The sequence below is a fragment of the Cynocephalus volans genome, chromosome 8, assembly GCF_027409185.1.
Source record: "Cynocephalus volans isolate mCynVol1 chromosome 8, mCynVol1.pri, whole genome shotgun sequence".
Classification (NCBI taxonomy): Eukaryota; Metazoa; Chordata; class Mammalia; order Dermoptera; family Cynocephalidae; genus Cynocephalus; species Cynocephalus volans.
The window spans coordinates 143,692,205-143,715,115 of NC_084467.1; the positions used below are offsets into that span (position 1 = coordinate 143,692,205).

Below are 22,911 nucleotides of genomic sequence, written 5' to 3' on the forward strand. Positions count from 1 at the left end.
GTGCGCCCTGCGGGCCGGCATGGAGGAGCGCGGCGATGCCGAGCCGACCGCCGGCTGCAGCAGTCTGGGCCCGGGCGGCGTTCGCAGCGGCGGCGGCGCTCCGTCGTGGGCCCCTGAGGACGCCTGGATGGGCACCCACCCTAAGGTGAGGAGGCGCAAGAGGAGCCGGGCGGCGGTCCAGCCCCCGGCCGCAGGCGGAGCTCCCGGGCCGCGCTCCCCTTCCGACCGGCCGGGCAGCCGAGGGTGCGGTGGGTGGCGGGGGCCGCTGTGCACTACTGCCAGCCTCAGGCAGTATCGTTTCTGTTTGTTTAGATGTGTTGAACGATCGCTCTGACACCTTCCCCAGCCCCTCACTAAAGCCATCCTTAGACTGAAGGCAAAACATTAAACTCTCCTCAAGCTGGAGACCCCCAATGAGCACTCCACCAATACCTGAGTTTTGTTGTTTAGATAGAGGTCGTTTGGGGGGTGAATTTCTTTAATTCTCACATTAACCATACAAGACAGTTTGTGGGCCATAATGAACTAGGAGTCCGTCATGGTAGAGGTTTAGGTACAGTCACGTTTACCTTAGCCTTGGACCCAGAGTGTGCATCATGATTTTGCACAGGTGCAGATTCCTAATTTATGGGATTTCTTGGAAAGTTTGAATAGGTTCTTGCCTAAAGCAGAGCTACTCACATTGTGAGTATATTTTTCTGTATTCACATCAAGGGAGGTAAAGATGATTAGTCCCTTGCTTGCTTCTGCTTGGGAAATTGCTGCCTTGTACCAGTAATGTCCCAAACAGTGAATGGACAGTGAGCAGAGATGTGGATTTTGTAAGAATCTCTGGGACTGGTCTGGTACTTTAGTAGAATTGCACTCTTCTATTTGAGAACAACAATTCATAATGATCTGAAAACAGTCAAGAAAGGTAAAATTTTATAGATATAAGTCTGAAAAGAATTAAGCCTTCTTCGTCTTCTCACTTGATTTTATCCTCCTGCTCTGTCCCCTTCATCTTCCCCGAACAAGTGAGAAAAAGAAACAATAGCATGGAAGTATTATTTAGTACCATAAAAAGAAAACAACATGGCAGGGTAGCATAGTGGTTAGGAGCATTAACTCAAAGTCAGACTCACTGAGTTTGAATCCTGGTTCTGTCACTTACCAGCTTTGTGATTTGGGCCAAGTGGCTCCATCTCATTACACCTAGTTTCCTCACCTGAATAACAGGGATAATAATAGTATTTGCCTTGTAGGGTTATTACAGGATTAAATCAGTTAATATTTTTGACATATAGAAAGCACTATGTAAGTATTTAATAAATGAAACACAAATAACACATTTTTAAAGCCTCATCGAGATTTGGTGTTGCTATTCAGTTTTCATGCTTGTAGATTTTTTTTCTCTTTGAAGTTAATGGCTGTGTAGATCATGACCACCAAATCTTCCCTTTTGATTATTCTTCCTGAATTGATTTTTAAAAACAAGAAAAGAAATAATAGTGAGTGTTTTTCCAGTCCAATTTTTTTGTTACTCAATTTGGAAATTACTTAGTTTCATCCAGTAAAATGGTATCAGATTTGTCATTCTCACACAGCACTTATATTATTCTACTGCTTAGAAATCCTCAGTGTTTCCTTATGGACAAAACTCAGACTTTTAGTTTGGCCACCAAGACCTTATAACCTGGCCTGAAATTACGTTTTGTGTCATTTTCAAACACATTTGAGGCTTCAGGTAGACAACTAATAACACCCCTATTCTCCTGCACCTGTACACTTAACGGTGAAACGGATCGGGGAATGTGACTTCAGATCTGCCCCCATGCAAGTCTGCCAAAACCTCATCTCTGCATTAGCCTTGCTTATCCACCTAGTCAGTGATGTAGCTAGACAGTCTCAGGCTTTCCCTGCAGGAGTGAGCTGCTGAAAAATGTTCCCTTATGCTGACCAGCAAGTCTGAAAGAAGGAGCACCTTGCTTAGTTCCTTCTTTAAAATCCAACAATTAAATAACTCCCTACTTTTGAGTGAAAAAGGGTGAGGAGAGAGGCTAGGAATGGTATTCTAGCAGACTTTCTCTTCTATGCAAATAAGAGACCAGGGAAATAGAAGCTCCCCACCAACATGTCCCAATGAAAATCCTATTAAAAAATGTCTCTACTCCTGGCAGATAGGTTTCTTTATAGGCCCTTAAATATGTGTGGTTTATTCCCACCTTTGTGTGATTACCCACACTATTATTCTACTTCTCCATTTACTCAAATCATGTCCTTCAGGGCTCAATTTGCATCCCACTTCTGCCATGAAGCATTCAGCAACCAATCTCCCTGAGTAAAGCTCCTCTGACCTGTTGGGTTCTGTGTTTTTATTCCACTCACATGGTTTTTAATCACTTAATGTCATCTATTGTTATTTGCCTAATAATTGTAAGTATGCATGTGTTTATCCTAACAATTGCAAATTCTTTAGAGGTAGAGGTCAGATCTTATATTGCTTTTTAACTACCGCTATTACCTAGAAGAGATATTTAATGTATCCTTGTTGATTGAAGGAAATGATTAAAAGATTCTTCCTTCTCTATTTGACAATTGCATTTTGATTTTCAGTACTTAGAAATGATGGAATTAGATATAGGAGATGCCACCCAAGTCTATATAGCATTCTTGGTTTACCTGGACCTCATGGAGAGTAAGTCGTTTGTTTATATTGTTTTGTTATTGGGGCTGTGGTATGGGTTTGGGGGATTGAGTTGGGGTATAGCATCGTTGGCATTATATTAAGCAATCATTTATGCATTTGCTATTAATTTTGTCAATTTTGTAATTTCTTCATTTATAATGGGAATTACTTTGTAACAGAAAATACTAGAAAAGTAAAGAGAGGCAGTGGCATTATAAGTGGTGTTTGCTCAACTGAGTATTAGGTAGAAGTTTGGTATTTTTATCTTTTGCTTTTGATGAACATTATTGTCCATTCAATGATGCTCTTTCAGGTAAAAGTTGGCATGAAGTAAGCTGTGTGGGATTACCAGAACTCCAGCTCATCTGCCTTGTTGGTACAGAGCTAGAAGAGGAAGGGTTACAGACTGTGGTGCCTGTACCCATCACTGCTTCCCTCAGCCATAACAGGTGAACTGGTGATTTTGGTCTTTGTTTAACAGATTAGTTCCTTTTCTGAGTAAAGCACTAGGAATCATTAAATTAAAGGTAGTAATATAACATTTTTAAAGGAATTTGGGGTACAGGGATCATAGCTTTACTCTTGGTCATTTGAGGAAGTAAGTATGAGAGTTCAACAAGTATTTATTTAACACTTAGAGAAAGAATAAATGGTAGAAATTCTATCCTTAAGGAAACAGAAAATATTTATATTCTTGGTAAGGAGGCAAGCCATTACATTTGAAACAACATATATTATAAGATATACAATGTGATACCAATCATACCTGCTATAGGAATTGATGAAGAGCATGATTAACATGCAAATTGAAGTCAAAGAAAGCTTCATGCAGCTGTGGGACTTTTTAAAATTTTTTGTTCTTTAATATATTTTTAAGATTTAAATGAATTATTTTTTTAATTGAAACATAACTGATTATACATATTTATGGGGTACAAAGTTGACTTATCAGTATTTGTAGACAGTATGTGATGATCAAATCAATATTATTACTATGTTCATCATTACAAATAGTAATAATTCTTTGTGTCCCTTACCCAATTACTTGCTAACACCCATCCCTCTCCCCCTTTTTCACTTCTAGTAACTATAGGTCTCTTCTCTACTAAAAATTTGACATTTTATTGTTTTTTTCTGTCCTTCTTCCTTCTTCATCCCTCCCTCCCTTCATTCCACCCACCCACCCACCCACCTACCTACCTACTTATGAGTGAGGACATGTGGTATTTCTCTTTCTTTGCCTCGCTTATTTCACTTAACAATTTTCTCCAGGCTCACCTGTGTTGCTGAGAATAGCAGATTTTCATTCTTTTTTATGGCTGAGTAGTATTCCATTGTGTATGTATACTACATTTTCCTTATCCAATTGTCCATCGATGCACATTTAGGCTTATTCCATATCTTGGCTGTTGTATATAGAGCTGGGATGAACATGGGAGTGCAGATATCCCTTCAACGCGATGATTTCCATTCCTTTGTGTATATATTCAGAAGTGGGATTGATGGATTGTGTGGTAGTTCAATCTGTTGTTGTTTGAGAACCCTCCGTACTGTTTTCCATAATGACTGTACTAATTTACAGTCTCACCAACAATGTAGAACAGTTCCCTTTTCTCTACATCTTTGCCAGTATTCAGTATTGTCTTTTTTTTTTTTTTTTTTTGTCTTTTTCGTGACCGGTACTCAGCCAGTGAGTGCACCGGCCATTCCTATATAGGATCCGAACCCGCGGCGGGAGTGTCGCCGCGCTCCCAGCGCCACACTCTCCCGAGTGCGCCATGGGCTCGGCCCCATTATTGTCTTTTTGATCATAGTCAGTCTACCTGGGGTGACTCAATGTGGTTATCTAAATGCAGTTATTATCTCAGTGTGTTTTTAATTTGCATTTCCCTAATGCTTAGTGACGTTGAGCATTTTTTCATGTATCTTCCTTTGAAAAATTTCTATTCTTCCTTTGAAAAATATCTATTCAACTGCTTTGCCTATTTTTTAATTGGATTATTTGGGGGTTTTTTGACTGTGAAGTTGTTGGAGTTCCTTATATATTCTGTATATTAATTCCCTATTGGATGTATAGTTTGCAGATATTTTCTCCCATTCTGTAGGTTATGTTTTTACTCTGTTGATTGTGTCCTTTGCTGTGAAGAAGCTTTTTAGTTTGATATAATCCCATATGTTTGTTTTTTCTTTCGTTGCTTGTGCTTTGGGGGTCATATTCATAAAGTCTTTGCCCAGTCCTACATCCTGAAATGTTTTCTTCTAGGAGTTTTATAGTTTCAGGTCTTATACTTAAGTCTTTATTCCATTTTGAGTTGATTTTGATAGATGGTAAGAGGCATGGGTCTAGTTTCATTCTCCTGCACATGGATATCCACTTTTCCCAGAACCATTTACTGAAGAGGCTGTCCTTTCCCCAATGTATGTTCTTGGTGCCTTCTCTAAGATCAGTTGTCTGTAAGTACCTTGGTTGATTTCTGGGTTCTCTATTCTATTCCGTTGGTTGGAGTGTCTGTTTTTATGCCAGTACCATGCTGTTTTGGTTACTATAGCTTTGTAGTATAGTTTGAAGTCAGGTAGTGTAATGCCTCTGGTTTAATTCTTTTTTGCTCAGGATTGCTTTGGCTATTGAGGCTCTTTTGTTTTTCCATATTAATTTTAGGATTGTTTTTCTATTTCTGTGAAGAATGTCATTGGTATTTTGAAGGAGATTGCATTGAATCTGTAGATTGCTTTGGGTAGTATGGATATTTTCACAACATTATTTCTTCCAATCCATGCTCTTGGAATGTCTTTCCATCTTTTGGTGTCCTGTTTAATTTCTTTCAACAGGGTTGTGTAGTTCTCATTGTAGAGATCTTTCTCCTCTTTGGTTAAATTTATTCCTAGGTCTTTTATTCTTTTGGTAGCAATTGTAAATGGGCTTGCTTTTTTGATTTCTTTTTCTGCTTGTTTGTTTTTGGTGTATGAGAACACTACTGATTTTTTTTGTATCTGCAATTTTACTGAATTTATTTATGAGCTCTAGAAGTTTTTTGTAGAGGTTATGGGTTTTTCCATATGTGGAATTGTGTCTTCTGCGAACAGTGACAGTTTAACTTTGTGTGTTCCAATTTGGATGCCCATTATTTCTTTCTCCTGCCTGATCGTTCTGGCTAATACTTCCAATACTGTGTTGAACAAGAGTGGTGAGAGTGGGCATCCTTGTCTTATTCCTGTTTTCAAAGGAAAAGCTTTCAGTTTTTCCCCATTCAGGATGATTTTGGCAGTGGGTTTGTCATATATAGTTTTTATTGTGTTAAGATACTTTCCTTCCATACCTAATTTGTTGAGGGTCTTTATCATGAAGGGATGCTGAATTTTGTCAAACATCAATTGAGATAATCATATGGTTTTTGTCCTTGCTTCTGTTAATGTGGTGTATCACATTTATTGATTTGCATATGTTGAACCATGCTTACAACTCTGGGATGAATCCCACTTGATCATGGTGTATAATCTTTTTGATGTGCTGTTGTATTCTGTTTGCTAATATCTTATTGAGGACTGTTGTGTGTATGTTCATCAAGGATATTGGCCTGTAGCTTTCTTTTTTTGTTTTGTCTTTGTCTGATTTTGGTATCAGGGTGATGTTGGCCTCATAGAGTGAATTTGGAAGAATGGCCTGTGTTTCGATTTTTTTGAATACTTTGAAAAGGATAGGTGTTAATTCTTCTTTAAACGTTTGGTAGAATACAGCAGTGAAGCCATCTGATCCTGGGCTTTTCTTTGTTGGGAGACTGCTGATTACTGCATCAATCTTATTGCTTGTTGTTGGTCTGTTCAGGTTTTCTATTACTTCTTGGTTCAGTCTTGGTAGTTCGTATGTGCCAGGAATTTATCCATTTCCTCCACGTTTTTAAATTTATTGGCATAAGGTTGTTCATAATAGTCTCTATTGATTCTTTGTATTTCTGGGTATTGGTTGTGATGGCTTCTTTTTCATTTCTGATTTTTGTTATTTGGGTCTTCTCTCTTTTTTTAGTTAGTTTGGTCAACGGCTTGTCTATTTGCTTTGCCCTCTCAAAAAAACAACTTTTCGTTTCATAGATTTTTTTGTATCATTCTTTTGGTTTCTATTCATTTAGTTTGCTCTGATCTTAATTATTTCTTTCTGTCTGCTAGTTTTGGGATTAGATTGTTCTTCTTTTTCTTTGAAATTTAAAATTAGGTCAGTTTGAGATTTAACATTAGGTTAGCTTGAGATTTAATGTTAGGTTGTTAATTTGAAGTTCTTTGAGATTTAACATTAGGTTGTTTATTTGAAGTCTTTCTGTTCTTTTGATGTAAGCACTTATTGCAATAAACTTCCCTCTTGGTACTTGATGGAGTTTGGATGTGTTGTCCGCACCAAAACTCATGTGGAAATTTGATTCCCAATGTGGCAATGTTGGAAACTGATTGAGTCATGGGGGCAGATCCCTCATGCATGGATTAGTGCTCTCCCTGGGGGAGGGGGGATTAATGAGTGAGTTCTCACTCCATTAGTTCCCATGAGAGCTGGTTGTTTAAAAGACTCTGGCACTTCCCCCCCTCTCTTGCTTCCTCTTGCCATGTGATCTGCTTGTACCTGCCAGCTGCCTGCCACTTTCCACCATGAGTAGAAGCAGCCTGAGGCCCGTGCCTGATGCAGCTGTCGCAGAATTGTAAGCAAAATAAACCTCTGTTCTTTATAAATTACCCAGTCTCAGGTATTTCTGTTATAGCAACACAAAACAGACTAATACAGTACTGCTTTTGCAGTATCTCATAGGTTTTGGAAAGTTGTGCTTGTATTTTCATTCACTTCAAGGAATTTTTTGATTTCCTGCTTTATTTCTTCTTTAACCCACTGGTTGTTCAAGAGCATGTTGTTTGATTTCGGTGAATTTGTATCATTTCTCCAGTTTCATTTGTTGTTAATTTCTAATTTTATTCCATTGTAGTCTGAAAATATACTTGATATGATTTCAGTATTTTAAAATTTGTTGAGACTTAATTTGAGACCTAACATGTGGTCTGTCCTGGAGAATAATCCATTTGCTGATGAGAAGATTGTATGTTCTGTCGTTATTGGATGAAATGTTGTCTATATGTCTGTCAAGTCCATTTGATCTAAGGTGCTGTTTAAATCCAATATTTCTCTGCTGATTCTTTGTCTAAATGATCTGTCCAGTGCTGAGAGTGGCATGCTCAAATCTCCAACTGATACTATGTTGGGGTCTACCTTTCCCCTTAGATCCAGTAATATATCTAGGTGCTGTGATGTTGGGTGCATATATATTTATGATTGATATATCTTCTTGCTTCATTGATCCTTTTATCATTATGTAATGTCCTTCTTCTCTCTTTATAGTTCTTGTTTTGAACTCTATTTTATCTGTTACAGGTATGACAACCCCTTTTTGTTTTTGGTTTCTGCTTGCATGGAATGTCTTTTTCCATTCCTTCACTATTAGTCTGTGTGTCTTCATTGGTGAAGTGTGTTTTTGTAGGCAGCATATAGTCGGGTCTAGTTTTTTATCCATTCAGCCAGTCTATATATTTTAGTTTTTTAATCCATTCAGCCAGTCTATATGTTTTAAGTGATGATTTTATTCCATCTATATTCAGAGTTGTTACTGAAAGGTATTACTTTATTCCTGCCATTTTATTAATTTCTCTATAATTTTATATTTCTTATGTTCCTTTCTTTCCCTTTCATTGTTTATCTTTGCTGTTGGGTGTTTTTTTGTAGTGATAAAGTACATTTTCTTCCTCTTTCTCATTTGTGTATCTGTTCTGCTAGTGGTTTTTATTCTTTCTCGTGTGTTTATGGTGACATATATCTCTCTTTTGATTCCAGATGTAGGGCCCCTTTGAGGATTGTTGAAGGGCCAGTCTTGTCATGATGAATTCCCACAGTTTTTGTGTATCTGGGAAAGATGCTATTTCTCCTTAATTTCTGAAAGAAAGCTTTGCTGGATATGGTATTCTTGGTTGCCAGTTTTTTTTCCTTCAGTGCTTTGAATATGTCATCCCAGTCTCTCCTGGAGAGAGTAAGGATTTTGTTGAGAAGTCTGCCGTTAGCCTGATGGGGATTCCCTCATAGGTAATTTGACTCTTTTCTCTTGCTGTTTTAGAATCCTTTCTTTGTCTTTGACTTTTGATAATTTGACTACAGTGTGTCTTGGGGAGGTGCTTTTTGGATTGAATCTGTTTGAGGATCTTTGAGCTTCTTGAATCTGAAAGACCATCTTTCTCCCAAAATTTGGGAAGTTTTCAGCTGTTAGTTCATTAAATAGGTTTTTAATATCTTTTCCTTTCTCTTCCCCTTCCTGCATACCTATAATACAGATGTTTTATACTTCAGGTTATCAGAAAGATTTTGCAGTTTTTCTTCATTTTTTAAAATTCTTTTTTCTTTTTTCTTTTTTTTGGTCCAACTGTGTTAGTTCAAAAAGCCTGTCTTCTAGTTTGAAGATTCTTTCTTCTTCTTGTTCTAGCCTGCTGCTTAGGCTCTCAGATTATTTTTTATTTCTTTGAATAAATTCTTCAGTTCCAGGATTTCCGCTGATTTTTTTTTTTTATTGCTTGTATCTCTTTGTTGAATTTTCCGTAAATGTCCTCAAATTTCTTTTTGACTTCATTGTGATTTCTATTTATTTTTTCATCCATCATTTTGAGTTTCCTTAGTATTGTCCTTTGGGATTCCTCCTTAGGCAATTTGTCAATTTCCTGTTGTTTGGAGTCTGGTATTGGAGAATTTTAGTCTTCTTTTGTGAGAGTCAAGCTTCCTTGTTTTTTCATGTTTCTCATCTGGGCATCTGGTTGTATAGTCACTTTTTTCAATTCTGGGAGTGGCTTTTGAAGGGGGAGACTGTTTCTTATAGAAGTATTCTATATTGACAGTTAGTTGGGCACTTTAAGTTTGGATCTGGGTCAGTGTGGTAGTGCAGCCTTCATTGCAACTTCTTCTACTGTTTTCAATCTTAGAGTTGTCTGTAAGTGCCATGGCCTAGGTGGAAGGGCCTTTGGCAGTTTCTTGTTGGGGTGGGTTTGTTGTCAGGGTGGGTGGTCCGCTGTCAGCCAGTGGGTAGATGTATACTGTTACAGCAGTTCCTGGGAGGTCTGTACAGGGCCACTGGCTCAGCTGTTGAGCCTGGAGCAAGCCTGTGAGAATGATGCGGGACCCAGTGGCTCTCTGAAGGTGTGCTGTAGGAAGAGAAAGCTGCTACCCAATCGCTGTTGAGCCCCATGTGAGCCTGCAAGGGTGCAGCTGAGCCCAGAAGCATCCTCCCTTGGGGAGGAGGAGGAGGGTGTTGTGTTAATCCAGACACTGGGGTCTAAGTCACTCTTTCAGAGGCTCCAGGCAGCCTGTGCTCTGACCCTGCCAGTGCCCAAGTGAGCACCACAAAATGCAGGCAGTGCCTCTAGACAAAGGGACCCAGGCTGGCTGGGTTCAGCACACGGGTCTAGTCTTCAGGTACTTGGGATTGTGGCCCTGTCGGCACCTGTGCGTGCCTGTGGAGGGTCCCAGTGGGAGTCAGGGCTGCCGCTGGGTTAGTTGCGGACCAAGTAGTTTGTTGTAGGTTTAGCTTCCACAGGCCATGCAGGGCAGGTGATGAATGTGGGGACTCGCTACTTTTTAGTTGATTTCCCGCTCAGTAGGTCTGCTTGCCAGCTTGGGGGGGAGTAGGTACTGAGTGAGTTCAGGTGTGGGTCCCAAAAAGACTGGGGATCCCCCCAAGGCAGGGATCACTGGCGTTTGTGACGGTGGGAGGAATAGCCGGGTTCTTTTCCACTCTCCTTTCTCTCTGCCTGGTTCTGGGTGGGTCCCCATAGCAGGGCTAAGGCTGGATGCCCTGCTCTTCTCTGCCCTCTACGCGCCATTCCCTTCTTCTGTGTTTCACAAGAATCTCCTTACTCTCCTGGTGCTCTGCACTGTGTTTCCTCCGGTTCCAGTCAAAATATACTTGTCTGTTGTTTTGATCTCTTTTTATGGGAAGGGGGCTAGCGCCATACCTCTCTAGGCAGCCATCTTAGAGGGAAAAAAACTTTTAAGATTTTTAACTAATGCATTTCTTTTTTTTGGTAGGGGGAGGTGGCTTTTTTATAAATCTTAGGTGCACAAAATTGGATTAAACATATCTTTGTTTCATGACTTACTCTCATTCTTAGTCCATGCCTGGCTTTTATTTATTTAGTTGGTTGGTTATTTTTAATAATGTGGCAAGTATCTCTGAACCCACCACCCAAAGCAAACTAGATACTTAACAATTACTGGGATCTAATCTTATGGGACCCCTCCTTTCCCTGCTTCCACTGACCTATGGTAACTGTCATCCTGAATCCCATATTCACTGGGAATTGTTTTATTTTAGAGGTTTTTATCTTTTTAAAAAGATATGCAGTCTTTTTGAGGCTCACCTCTGTACTGCAAATTATATTGCTAAAATTAATTCGCTATTGTGCATTATTTAGGCTGCTGTATATTCCATAGTTTCATTGTACCTCAGTTTTCACACCCACTCTCCTGATGATGGAGTGTTACTAAAAATATCCAACTGTAGGAGATAATTTCAAACTATTTCCAAAGTGGTTGCAGCAGCAGTGTAAACAGGATCCATTGGAACTGTATCGTCTCCAACATTTGGTAGTGTCAGACTTTCAAATTTTTGCCAGTTGAATGAGTTATCTCATTGTGGTCTTAATTTGCATTTCTCTGATCACTAAAAATATTGAACATTTCTTTGCGTATTTATTATTTCCTCTCTTAAGAAATGCCTGTTCATATCCTTTACCTATTGGGTTGCCTGTAGTTTGTCATTGACTTGTATGAGTTCTTTATATATCTTGATAATAATCCTTAGATGGTTAGGTTTTGCAATTTTTAAATCCATCTTTCACTATCTTTACGGTATCCTTTAATGAATAACAGTTGTTAATTTGTTTTTTTAATAGTTATTAATGTGAATATAACTTTGAATATAATCATATAAATCCATCTTTTCTTTTATAATAAATACCTTTGTGTCTAGCTTAAGAAATATTTCCTATTTAAAGGTCTAAAAAAATGTTAACTTAGAGTGTAAATAATACAAAGAGCATATAGCATACCAGGCCTGATAACTATCTCCTGTTGAGATAGTTGAAGTTTTCAAGTTTTGGAATCTGTTGTTTGTAAACTGGACCAAACTCTGTCATTTATATTACTAACTACAACTTAGTTATAAGACATTTCCTTAGTGATGACAAACAATCCCACTATATCAGTTACAACCATTTTAATAGCTGTCTTGCCAGTTGACTGTTGAGTGGCAGAGTGGCATATACATTTACATGATTTATTCTTTCCATTATTTATTTTATATTATATATGTATTTGCTGACCCCATAAAAGATAACAATTCTAGGCAACATTTAATGTTATATCTGTGTGCATTTCTGAGAATGCCTAAACGGTTTTTCTATCCATTTCCCACTTATTTTCCCAGGCTTTGGGCCTGGTGATTTTGTTTATATAGTTTCTGGCAAGAGTGGAAACAGTTCTCATTGCAGGGTAAATGTGCATTTAAATGGCCTTTAAGTGAATGCATTACTTTGAGCACAAGTACAGTTTGTGACTAGTGTTTTCTGTAAAGCAGTTATATGTAATATATGAACATAGTTAAAACACTGTCATATTTTCAGGTATTAGAAAGTCTTGTGTATACTAGTCCTTCTGAAAATACCAATTTAATGCTAATTGCTGATCTCCAGTGGGAGAATAAAATTGGTAAAGTTCCCATTTCTGATCTGGTGGGGAAATTATGCTGATGGAGTGTACGGTGATTAATTGCTAGTGTTTCTTGAAGGGAAGGACACCTCTCCTTTTTCTCCCATCTAAAAATACTTCCTAAAACTAAAGTAAAATAATTTTTAGTTTGCATTATAAAATACCATATTAATTTATGTGTATGAATGGTGTATCCATATGGAGAATACTCTAGACGTTTCTTGCTAAGGTGAATTTAAGGAATCCATGTAGCAACTTTGGTAAATGACTAGAAATATGAGTACAGTTTCCCCAGACACAACAATAGTGTAAAATTATATTCATAGATTTAGAAAGGTCAAAGAGATCTGATGGATTTAAAGATGAGATGACCACAGGAATCCTAACTAAAAGCTAGGGACCTATCTTTTTCAGTGCTGAGGTTGCAAATGAAGTCAAATTTGTGTTTGGATAGCTTGATTACCTTCTGTTTGTACCACCTTGCCATTGATGTTTGCTGACTGCCTTAAAAGAAAAGAAGTATATTACACCAGACTATATTCTGCCACAACTATTACAGGTTTCTGTAATAGTATTAGTATTACAGGTAGTTGTAAATGGGAAAATACTTTAAGTGACTTTCAGAAGGATCTAAATTATGAGGGGGAAAATGGTTAATGATTTTCTGATTTTTGTTTTTGTTTTCTTTATTGAAGTAAAGTTACTTTTGTTGTTGTTGCTAATTTTTTAAAAGGAATTTATTTTTAATTGAAATGTACTGATTATACATATATATGAGGTACAGATTTTATTTCAATACATGTGTACAATGTGTGTGTGATGGTGAAAACAGGGTAGTTTTCATATTCATCATTACAAAAATTTATCCATTCTTTGTGATGAGAACATTTGAGTTCCTTTCTTCTAGCCATTTGAGAGCATACAATAAATTATTGTTAATTATAGATGCCTAGCACTACCACTAGAACTTATTTTTCTGATCTAGCTGTAATTTAGCATCCTTTAACCAACCTTTCCCTATCTCCCCTCCCCAGCCTCTAGTAACCACAGTTCTGCTCTCTGCTTCTAAAAATGCATTAAATTTTTCTTTTTGCTCCCACATGTGAGTGTGAACATGTGATATTTATCTTTCTGTATCTGATTTATTTCACCTTATTATAATGTCTTCTAGGTTCATCCATGTTGCTACAAATTACAGGATTTTATTCTTTTTCATGTCTGAGTAGTATTCTATTGTGTATATATACCACATTTTTTTTTATCCTTTCAACTATCAATGGACACCTTGGTTTATTTCATATCTTGGCCGTTGTGGATAGTGCCGCAATAAACGTAGGAGTGCACATCTCTCTTTGGTATGCTGATTTCCTTTCCTTTGGATAAATATCCAGCAGTGGGATTGCTGGATCATATGGTAGTTCTATTTATAGTTTTTTGAGAATCTCCATACAGTTTTCCATAATGGCTGTACTAATTTACATTCCCACAACAGTTCCCTTTTTTCCCCACCCTCACCAACATTTGTTATTTTTTGACTTTTTGAAAATAGCCTAACTGGGGTGAGATGATATCTCATTGTGGTTTTGATTTGTATTTCCCTGATGATTGGTGATGTTGAGCATTTTTTTATATACCTGTTGTCCATTTGTATGTCTTCTATTGAAAAATGTCTATTCAAGTCATTTGCCCATTTTGTAATCAGGTTGTTTTTTGCTGTTGAGTTGTTTAAGTTCCTTGTATATTCTGGATATTAATACCTATAAGGTGAATAGTTTGCAAATATTTTCTCCCATTCTGCCAGTTGCCCCTTTGCTCTGTTGCTGTTTCTTTTGCTGTGCAGAATCTTTTTACTTTGATATAATCCCATTTGTTTATTTTTGCTTTTGTTGCCTCTGCTTTAGAAGCTTTCTCCATGAAATTTTTGCCCAGACTGATGTCTTAGAGTGATTCCCCTGTGTTTTCTTCTAGTAGTTTTGTGATACCAGGTCTTCCATTTAAGTCTTTAATCCATTTTGAGCTGATTTTGGAATCTGGTGAGAGATTGGGTTATAGTTTCTTTCATCTGAATATGGATATCCAGTTTTCCAAGCACTGTTTATTGAAGAGGCTGTCTTTTTAACAGTGTGAGTTCTTGGCATCTTTATCAAAGATAATTTGGCCATAGTTATGTGGATTTATTTATGGGTTCTCTTTTCTGTTCCATTGATCCATGTGTCTGTATTTATGCCAGTACCATGCTGTTTGGATTACTATAGCTTTGTAGTATAATTTGAAGTCAGGTAGTATAATGCCTCCCACTTTATTCTTTTTCCTCAAAATTGCTTTAGCTATTTGGGGTCTTTTGTGTTTCCATTTGTACGTTAGGATTGTTTTTTCTGTTTCTGTGAAGAATGTCATTGGTATTTTGATAGAGGTTACATTGAATTTGTAGGATGCTTTGGGTGGTATGGTCATTTTGATAATATTAATTCTTCTAGTCCATAAACATGGAATATTTTTCAATTTTTTTGTGTCCTCTTTAATTTCTTTCATCAGTGTTGTGTAGTTTTCATTGTAGAGATCTTTCACCTCCTCAGTTAAATTTATTTGTTTTTTTGGAGTTTTTTTGGTAGTTATTGTAAATGGGATTGCTTTCTTGATTTCACTTTCAGCTAGTTCATTGTTAGTATATAGAAACACCAATGATTTTCGTAAATATTTTATCCTGCGACTTTACTGAATTCATTTATCAGATGTAAGAGGTTTTTTTTGACAGATTCTTTAGATTTTTCTGTATGTTAAATTATTTTATCTACACACAGGGACAATTTTACTTCCTGTTTTCCAGTTTGGATGCCCCTTATTTCTTTCTCTTGCCTAATTGCTTTGACTTGAATTTCCAATAGTATGTTAAATCATAGCAATGAGAGTGGGCATCCTTGTCTTGTTCTAATTCCTAGAGGAAAAGCTTTCAACTTTTCCCCATTCAGTATGATGTTAGTTGTGAGTTTATCATATATGGCCTTTATTGTGTTGACATACTTTCCTTCTTTACCTAATTTGTTGAAAGTTTTTATCACAGAGGGATGTTGAATTTTGTCACATGCTTTTTCTACATCTATTGAGATGATCATATATTTTTTTTCTTCATTTTGTTGATGTATTTATCATATTTATTGATTTGCATATGTTGAACTATTCTTATATCCCTAGGATGTATATCCCACTTGATCATGGTATGTAATCTTTTTGATGTGTTGTTGAATTTGGTTTGGTGGTATTTTGTTGAGAATTTCTGCATCTGTGTTCATTAGGGATGTTGGCCTGTATTTTCTTTTTTTGTTGTGTCCTTGTCTGCTTTTGGTATTAAGGCAATGATGGCCTCATAGAATGAGTTTAGGAAAATGCCCTCTGCTTTGATTATCTGGAATAGTTTGAGAAGAATTGTATTAATTCTTCTTTAAACGTTTGGCAGAATTCAGCAGTGCTGGTATGTAGGAATACAATGGACTTTTGTATATTACCCTTGAATCCTGTAACCTTGCTATAATTTCTTAGTTTATATTCTTCCCATTTCTTATATGCCACAATTTATTTATCAACAAATCCTATGGAATCTGTCCATTTCTCACCACTTCCACGGCAAGCGTTACCACTCTGTTACCACTCTTAAGCCTCCTGGACCAACTAAGAGTGGTCCTCCTTTATAACACTTGCCACATTGCTACTCAAAATATTGTGTATTTGGTATTCTTTGATTGTTCATTGCTATTTCCCCAGTACGTAACCTGGTACCTGGTACATAGTACTAAATAAGTATTTGTTGAATGAACTCTTTTAGGCTACTAAGTTCCTGCAGCAGAAACTTGCTAAATGATACCTTAAAGAACATACGAGCAAGCAACTTTTCAAGAGTTTCCAAAAAATTAGAATGTCTACAAAATTCATCTGCTTACAAGGTTTATCACCATTTTCCACACTTTACACTTTAACTATAACGTGTGTCGTGAGGACAAAGTACAAATCACAAGTCTGAAGAGGTGATCTGCCAATGCTATGAATAGCTTCCTTACCTTTTAGTTAAATTATTTTTCATCCGTGTTTCCCTGCCCTTTCACCCCTTCTTTTTCCCTAGTGTCTTTTTAAAGAGTACATTGCCCTGGGTTCATACTTATAATTCTTATTCTTACCCTTTTTCATGGTATAGAATAGGAGTCATCAAACCAGATAGTAAATATTTCAGGTTTTGTGGACTGAATGGAAAAATTGGGGCTATTATGTAGGTACTTATATAACCACTAAAAATGTACATTTGAAGATGTAAAGACCATTCTTGACTCATGGACCATAAAAAAAAACAGGCAACCATAGTTTATCAAGTCTTGGTATACAAACAATGGAGTAAATGGTTACTAGAGCTGAGTTCCTTCTTTAGAACATTTCTAAACACATTTTTAGTTATGAGATTTAATCCTTACTTTCCTTAAATGACATTCCTTTATTATTTCCGTGTAATTAAAAAATATTTCCACTTTCCAAAAGTGTAGTTTTTATTACAGATGCATTTATTTTATTTTAGTTTAGTTATTTTATTTTATTTTGTCAATATACAATGTGGCTGATTATTGTGGCCCATTACCGAAATCTCCCCCCCACACCTCCTGCCTCCAAACAACCTTATATCTATTTGCTTGTCGTATCAACTTCAAGGAATTGTAACTGTTGTGTCTTCTTCTCCCCCCCCCCACAGTTTATTTGTGTTTTTATTTATTTTTAGCTCCCATAAATAAGTGAAAGCATGTGATATTTCTCTTTCTGTGCCTGACTCATTTCACCTAATATAATTCTCTCTAGGTCCATCCATGTCATTGCAAATGGCCGTATTTCATTCTTTTTTATAGCAGAGTAGTATTCCATTGTGTAGATATACCACATTTTCTGTATCCACTCATCTGATGATGGACATTTGGGCTGGTTGCAACTCTTAGCTAGTGTAAAGAGTGCTGCGATGAACATTGGAGAACAGGTATACCTTCAACTTGCTGATTTCCATTCCTATCGGTATATTCCCAGCAGTGGGATAGCTGGGTCATATGGTAGATCTATCTGCAATTGTTTGAGGAACCTCCATACCATTTTCCATAGAGGCTGCACCATTTTGCAGTCCCACCAACAATGTATGAGAGTTCCTTTTTCTCTGCAACCTCGCCAGCATTTATCATCCTCAGTCTTTTGGATATTAGCCATCTTAACTGGAGTGAGATGGTATCTCAGTGTGGTTTTGATTTGCATTTCCCGGATGCTGAGTGATGTTGAGCATTGTTTCACTGGGGAAGAGACTGCCTCTACAGATGCATTTAATGACCATTATTTTATTTGAGGCCTGAAGTCTAAGAACTGGTAAAATGTCTTCTGTCATTTGGTTTTGCTGCATATCAAGAGTGTGTGTCCTCACTCTACCTCTATTGGAAATCTGTTGCTGGTGAAACCCCCAATTCTTGCAGCTTGTTTTAATTGATACAGCTCTTTTTTCCTCTTACCCTCAAAAAAAAAAAAAAAAAAAGAAAAAAAGTTTGTGGTTTATTTTAGCAGAATGACTTCCCACTGTGGTGAATAGCCACACAGGCACTTGATTGTTCAGTAAAGCCCCTGGGATTTTAGCTGCCTTGACTTTTTACTAGGAAGGCATTGGCCTGATTCCCAAGGAGGTATTCTGTTATCTTTGAAATTTTTCTTTTGGACTTAATATGTGGATGAATAAGGCTTTTTGTTTTGTCCATACTGAAGAGGAGAGAAGGAAATATTTTCTGTGGATTGAAATTAATACTAAGTTTAACCCATAACACATTCTATTTCATCAACATTTGAAATTAAAAGTAATGTTGTCTTCAACTTGTCCTCTGTGTAAATCTTCAGAACTTTCGTAGTTTCTCTTTCAGGATCATTGTAGAAAAATAAATGCTCAAATTTATGGAAAAGATTTAAAGAGCTTGGACTAAAAGCATTAACAAATAGTGTTAACTGTGTGTTTTTCTTTCTTGTTTTTATGTTAGCTATATTAAGCTTTAGAATTCCCCTTTTTTTCAGTATGCACAACTCCTCCATGAACAGTTATGAGAGAAAAAGCTGTTATGAACATCAAATTTTGTTACTGTTGATCAATAGCTATGATTATTACTGACAAATCTTTTTCTTTAGGTGGGATTTCTTTCCCTCAAGGTATAACTCACTTGAACACTTGAAATTCTTATTATGAATACGTGGGTGATCTTTTTCATATGTAGATTTCTACCAAATATGAACTATAAAGAATTTTATTATCTACCTTGTTTTAGATTTGTGTGATGAAACATATCCATGATATTTTTCTGAAGAACTGAGCTATTAAAAATTATACATATAAGGAAACTTTGTTCTGTGATTTCTAAATTAAGACTTCAAACTATAATCTTGTTAGAAATTAAGAGACATTATAGTATCCTGGTGATGTTTCACTGTTCTAGACATCTTTACAATCATGTGTGGTTTGTTTAGTAGAACTTTAGAACCTTTTGTTGTTGCTAATATTCTTATTAATAGACTGAGAAAGCACAATCTGTTGACCTAAAGGCAAAGTAAACATTTTTAGGAGTTTATGCAGTATCCTGTAAAAGAAATAAGAAAAGTCTCCAATAGGGAAAGGTAATGCTATAACTTTAAGCATATGTTAAAAATAGACCAGAAGAGATGTGAACCAGAAACTTTGTAAGGCCACCTGAGTGTACTTTGAGTAACAGAGGCAGATAAACTGTTTTATTCTGTTATTACTGAGAAGATTCATTGGTAATTTTCCCCCTGCACACCACCAAGTAGAATAAACAAGAGCTCAGAGATGGGAACTTCCATTTCATTTTTGACTGATTTCCCTCAACTCAGAAAACAAAACCCCCTTTACAACTCCGAACTAATTTTCAAGCATTAGGGTTTCCCACATGGGTATTTTGGGTAAGTCTAAAAATGTTCTGCTGTTTATATCAAAGAACTCTGGAAACAAATGTCAATTGAGAATGAAAAAGCAGCAGTGAATGAGGTGGAAATTTCTATCCCGAATTTCAGTATATGGGCTAGAATTCCCATGCAGTTTACCTTAGGAAAAAAACATTGCATACACACACGTACACACACACACATGCACCTTCTGATTTAAGCAGTATCTGTTTTGAGAAATGGAAAATGAGTGGAAGTTGTCTTCATAGGTTCTTATTTCCTCTTGTCTGTGTCCCATTCTCATCATTGTCTGCCAATTAGGAATGTTTAGAGAAATTTATTTCTAACTTGTGGCACTGCAGTAACTTTATGTGACCTATATACGGGTTTTATGTATATTGCATACTGGGGAGTACCTGAAATATATACTAACAGCAGAAGACTTGGATAAATTATAATCTTAGTTAACCTGTCATCTTTGAAGAAAAAAATTAATTCAAAACGGGCAGTCATTGATCTTTTTCTATGAATATTAATTTAGCTATTAGTTTGCCACTTTTGAAGAAGGAAAACATGTAGTTTCACTAAAATATTTGCATTGATAAAGTAACTGGAGTATACTCTCTTTTATCAGGCTGTCACTTCTTGCACCAGTGCTGAGTAATGAAGTTTCTGATCAGTATCTGTGGTTGGTTTATCTGACCTAAACTGAAGTAAACTGATATGAACAGGAAACTAGCTAATTGTCATTCAGTTCAACATAGGTGGAAATCATTTTTTAAGGATTAAGTCAATTTCTAGGATTCAGGCAGTCTGTTCAGAAAATGAACATTTCCTATATTTCAGCTAATGGCATGGTGTGCCTTAGTATGTTTAGGTTGGTATATCTTTTTAGCAGTAGCCATGGAGGCAGATACAAATATTATGTCCCAGTTTGCAAAGTAGCAAAGCTGGTGTAGGTACCGTGTAATACTACTTGTATTTGATGACTACCTAACAGTTTATATATGACATTTCATTGATCCTTACAATAATCCTATGTGTAAATATAGAGGTATACTATCTTCATTTTATAGCACCATTTGTTGAAAAGACTTTCTTCAGTGAATTGCCTTTGCACCTTTGTAAAAAATCAACTGACCAGACTTACAGCATATTAAGAAGTAAAATACATGACAATATTAACACAAAGGATCAGGGAGGGAATGGAGCTGTATAGGAGCAAGGAAATGATACCAGAGAGTATTGTGAAGAAATGAGTACCAGAAATGTTAAGTATGTTAATATAAAAGACTCTAATATGTTTTTCTTCCTTCTCCTCTTAACTTTTTAAAAAGACATAGATTGTATAAAGCAATATTTATAACACTGTATTATTGGATTTATAATATATAGTGATATATGACAATAATAGCACACAGTAATAGCATAAAGGAGGGAGAAAGGAATAAAGCTATATTGGAGCAGTTTTTATATTTTAATAGAATTAATCTGAGGTAAATTGTGATAAATTAAGATGCAGTAACAATCTCTAGAGCCACCACTAAGAAACTCAAAAGCTATAGTAAAAAAACAAGACAGACATTAAAATGGTGCACTAGAAAATATCTATTTAATAGCAAAGAAGGTAATAAAGGAGGATCAGAGGAACAAAAAGACATCATATATAGAAAACAAATAACTCAGTGGCAAACATAAATCCAACCATTTCAATGCTAATTTTAAATGTGAATGGATTAAACACTCCAATCAAAGGGTAGAGATTGTCGATGAGATATAAAAAACAAGATCCAACTATATGCTGTCTAAAAAAGACACACTTTAGGGCTGGCCAGTTGGCTCAGTTGGTTAGAGCACAGTGTTATAACACCAAGGTCAAAGGGTTCAGATCCCTTTTCCAGTCAGCCACCAAAAAAAAAAAAAAAAAAAAAAAAACCAAAACCCCACAGATAAAAGGCACACTTGAGGTTCAGAAACACCAGTTTTAGAAAATTCTCAACCATTTCTTTTGCACCATTCTCTCCTTTCCTTCTGTGATTCCAATTACTCATATATTAAACTTATTTGATCTTATACCACAGGCCTCTGATGTTTTGCTATTTTTTAAAGTTCTTTTTTCTCTTTGTACTTTATTTTTTTTTGGCTTGTTTTCGAGTTTGCTAGTGTTTTCTTCTGCCACATCTAGTCTGCCATTAAGCGTATTTGGTACTTTAAATGTACATGTATTAGATGTCCACTTTCTTAAGAATTTCCATTTTTCTGCTGAAATTTTTCATCTTGTTACTCATTTTGTTTGCTTTTTCCTCAATACTATAACATTTACATAGTTATTTTTAAACTGTTATCTATTAATTGCAACATCTGAGTTTTTCAATGTTGGTTTTTTGAAGGTCCTCTTATACTGACTTTTTGATTTTTAAATATGTTTTCCTGCTTCTTCACGTTGCTTAGAGTTTTTCACTGTGTACTGGGCATTGTGTACATAAGAGATTGATGTTGATATTACTCCCTGCCCTGAGGGTTCGTCGTTCTTTTATCTAGCAAGTAGGGGAAGGACCTGATTTAGTAAATCTAATAAGAAGTCAAGGGGAGTTAGGAATGAGTTGCAACTTTAGTTATCTAAGTTTCCTCCTGGTTTCAGATGACTTGAGAATGAAATAAGGCCCCCTCTCCTTCTCAGGGCTTTGTGATTAGAGCTTGCTTGCCATTTTCTAACCCCTTCCCCAGCTTTTCTTGCTGTTGCTTAAATGCAGCAGAAGTCCCATGGGGGAAGATTGGTGTCCTGGATGGATTGGTGTCCTCCTGGATTCCAGTTCACCATGCCAGTCCATACACAGCTGTTTCTCCTTGTGTCACTGGTTTCTCTTTGTCCCAGTGAAGTTGCTTGCCTCTTACACCTCACTCTTCCAGCTGCCTGTGCCCAGACTTAGCAATTACTCTCAGGGATGGAAGTGGCTGTCTGTTGGTCTCTCATTGGAATTTAGTTTCCTTAAAGTTCTTCGTGTTCACATTTCCTTTATGGCTTTAAAGAAAAATGTGATATCCTTAAGTAAGCCAGGTGTTTGCTGTCTGTCATGGTAGGAGTGGTGGTCTTTGGAGATCTTCTACATCCTAATTAGAAGTGGAACCTCCTCCTCCTTTGACTTTTGAATCGATATGTTTTTAAAAACGTACATTGCCCTGGGTTCATACCTTATAATTCTTATTCTTAACCTTTTTCATGGTATGGAGTAGGAGTCATCAAACCAGATAGTAAATATTTTAGGCTTTGTGGACTGAGTGGAAAAATCGGGGCTATTATGTAGGTACTTATATAACCATTAAAAATGTATATTTGAAGATCTAAAGACCATTCTTGACTCATGGACCATAAAAAACCAGGCAACCATAGTTTACCAAGTCTTGGTATAGAGAGAGTTGATAAAACAATTGAATAAAAAGCAAACAAATATTAGATACTTTTAAGAAATTAAGTTCTTGGATCTACTTTGGGCCCAAGTGCCACACCGTCTACCACTGTTTCTAC

At 36.6% G+C, this 22,911-nt stretch overlaps 1 protein-coding gene across 1 annotated transcript in view; it reads left to right on the forward strand.

Annotated features, from left to right (window-relative positions):
• The window catches only part of LOC134383963 (tRNA-splicing endonuclease subunit Sen15), a 28,556-nt gene continuing 5,645 nt past the window's right edge, over window positions 1-22,911 (forward strand). Inside the window, exons 1-3 of the mRNA XM_063105512.1 lie at window positions 1-145; window positions 2,596-2,677; window positions 2,982-3,117. Of these exons, the coding sequence (XP_062961582.1) occupies window positions 20-145; window positions 2,596-2,677; window positions 2,982-3,117 (344 nt within the window). The 5' untranslated portion in view covers window positions 1-19. The remainder of the gene's footprint in view (window positions 146-2,595; window positions 2,678-2,981; window positions 3,118-22,911) is intronic.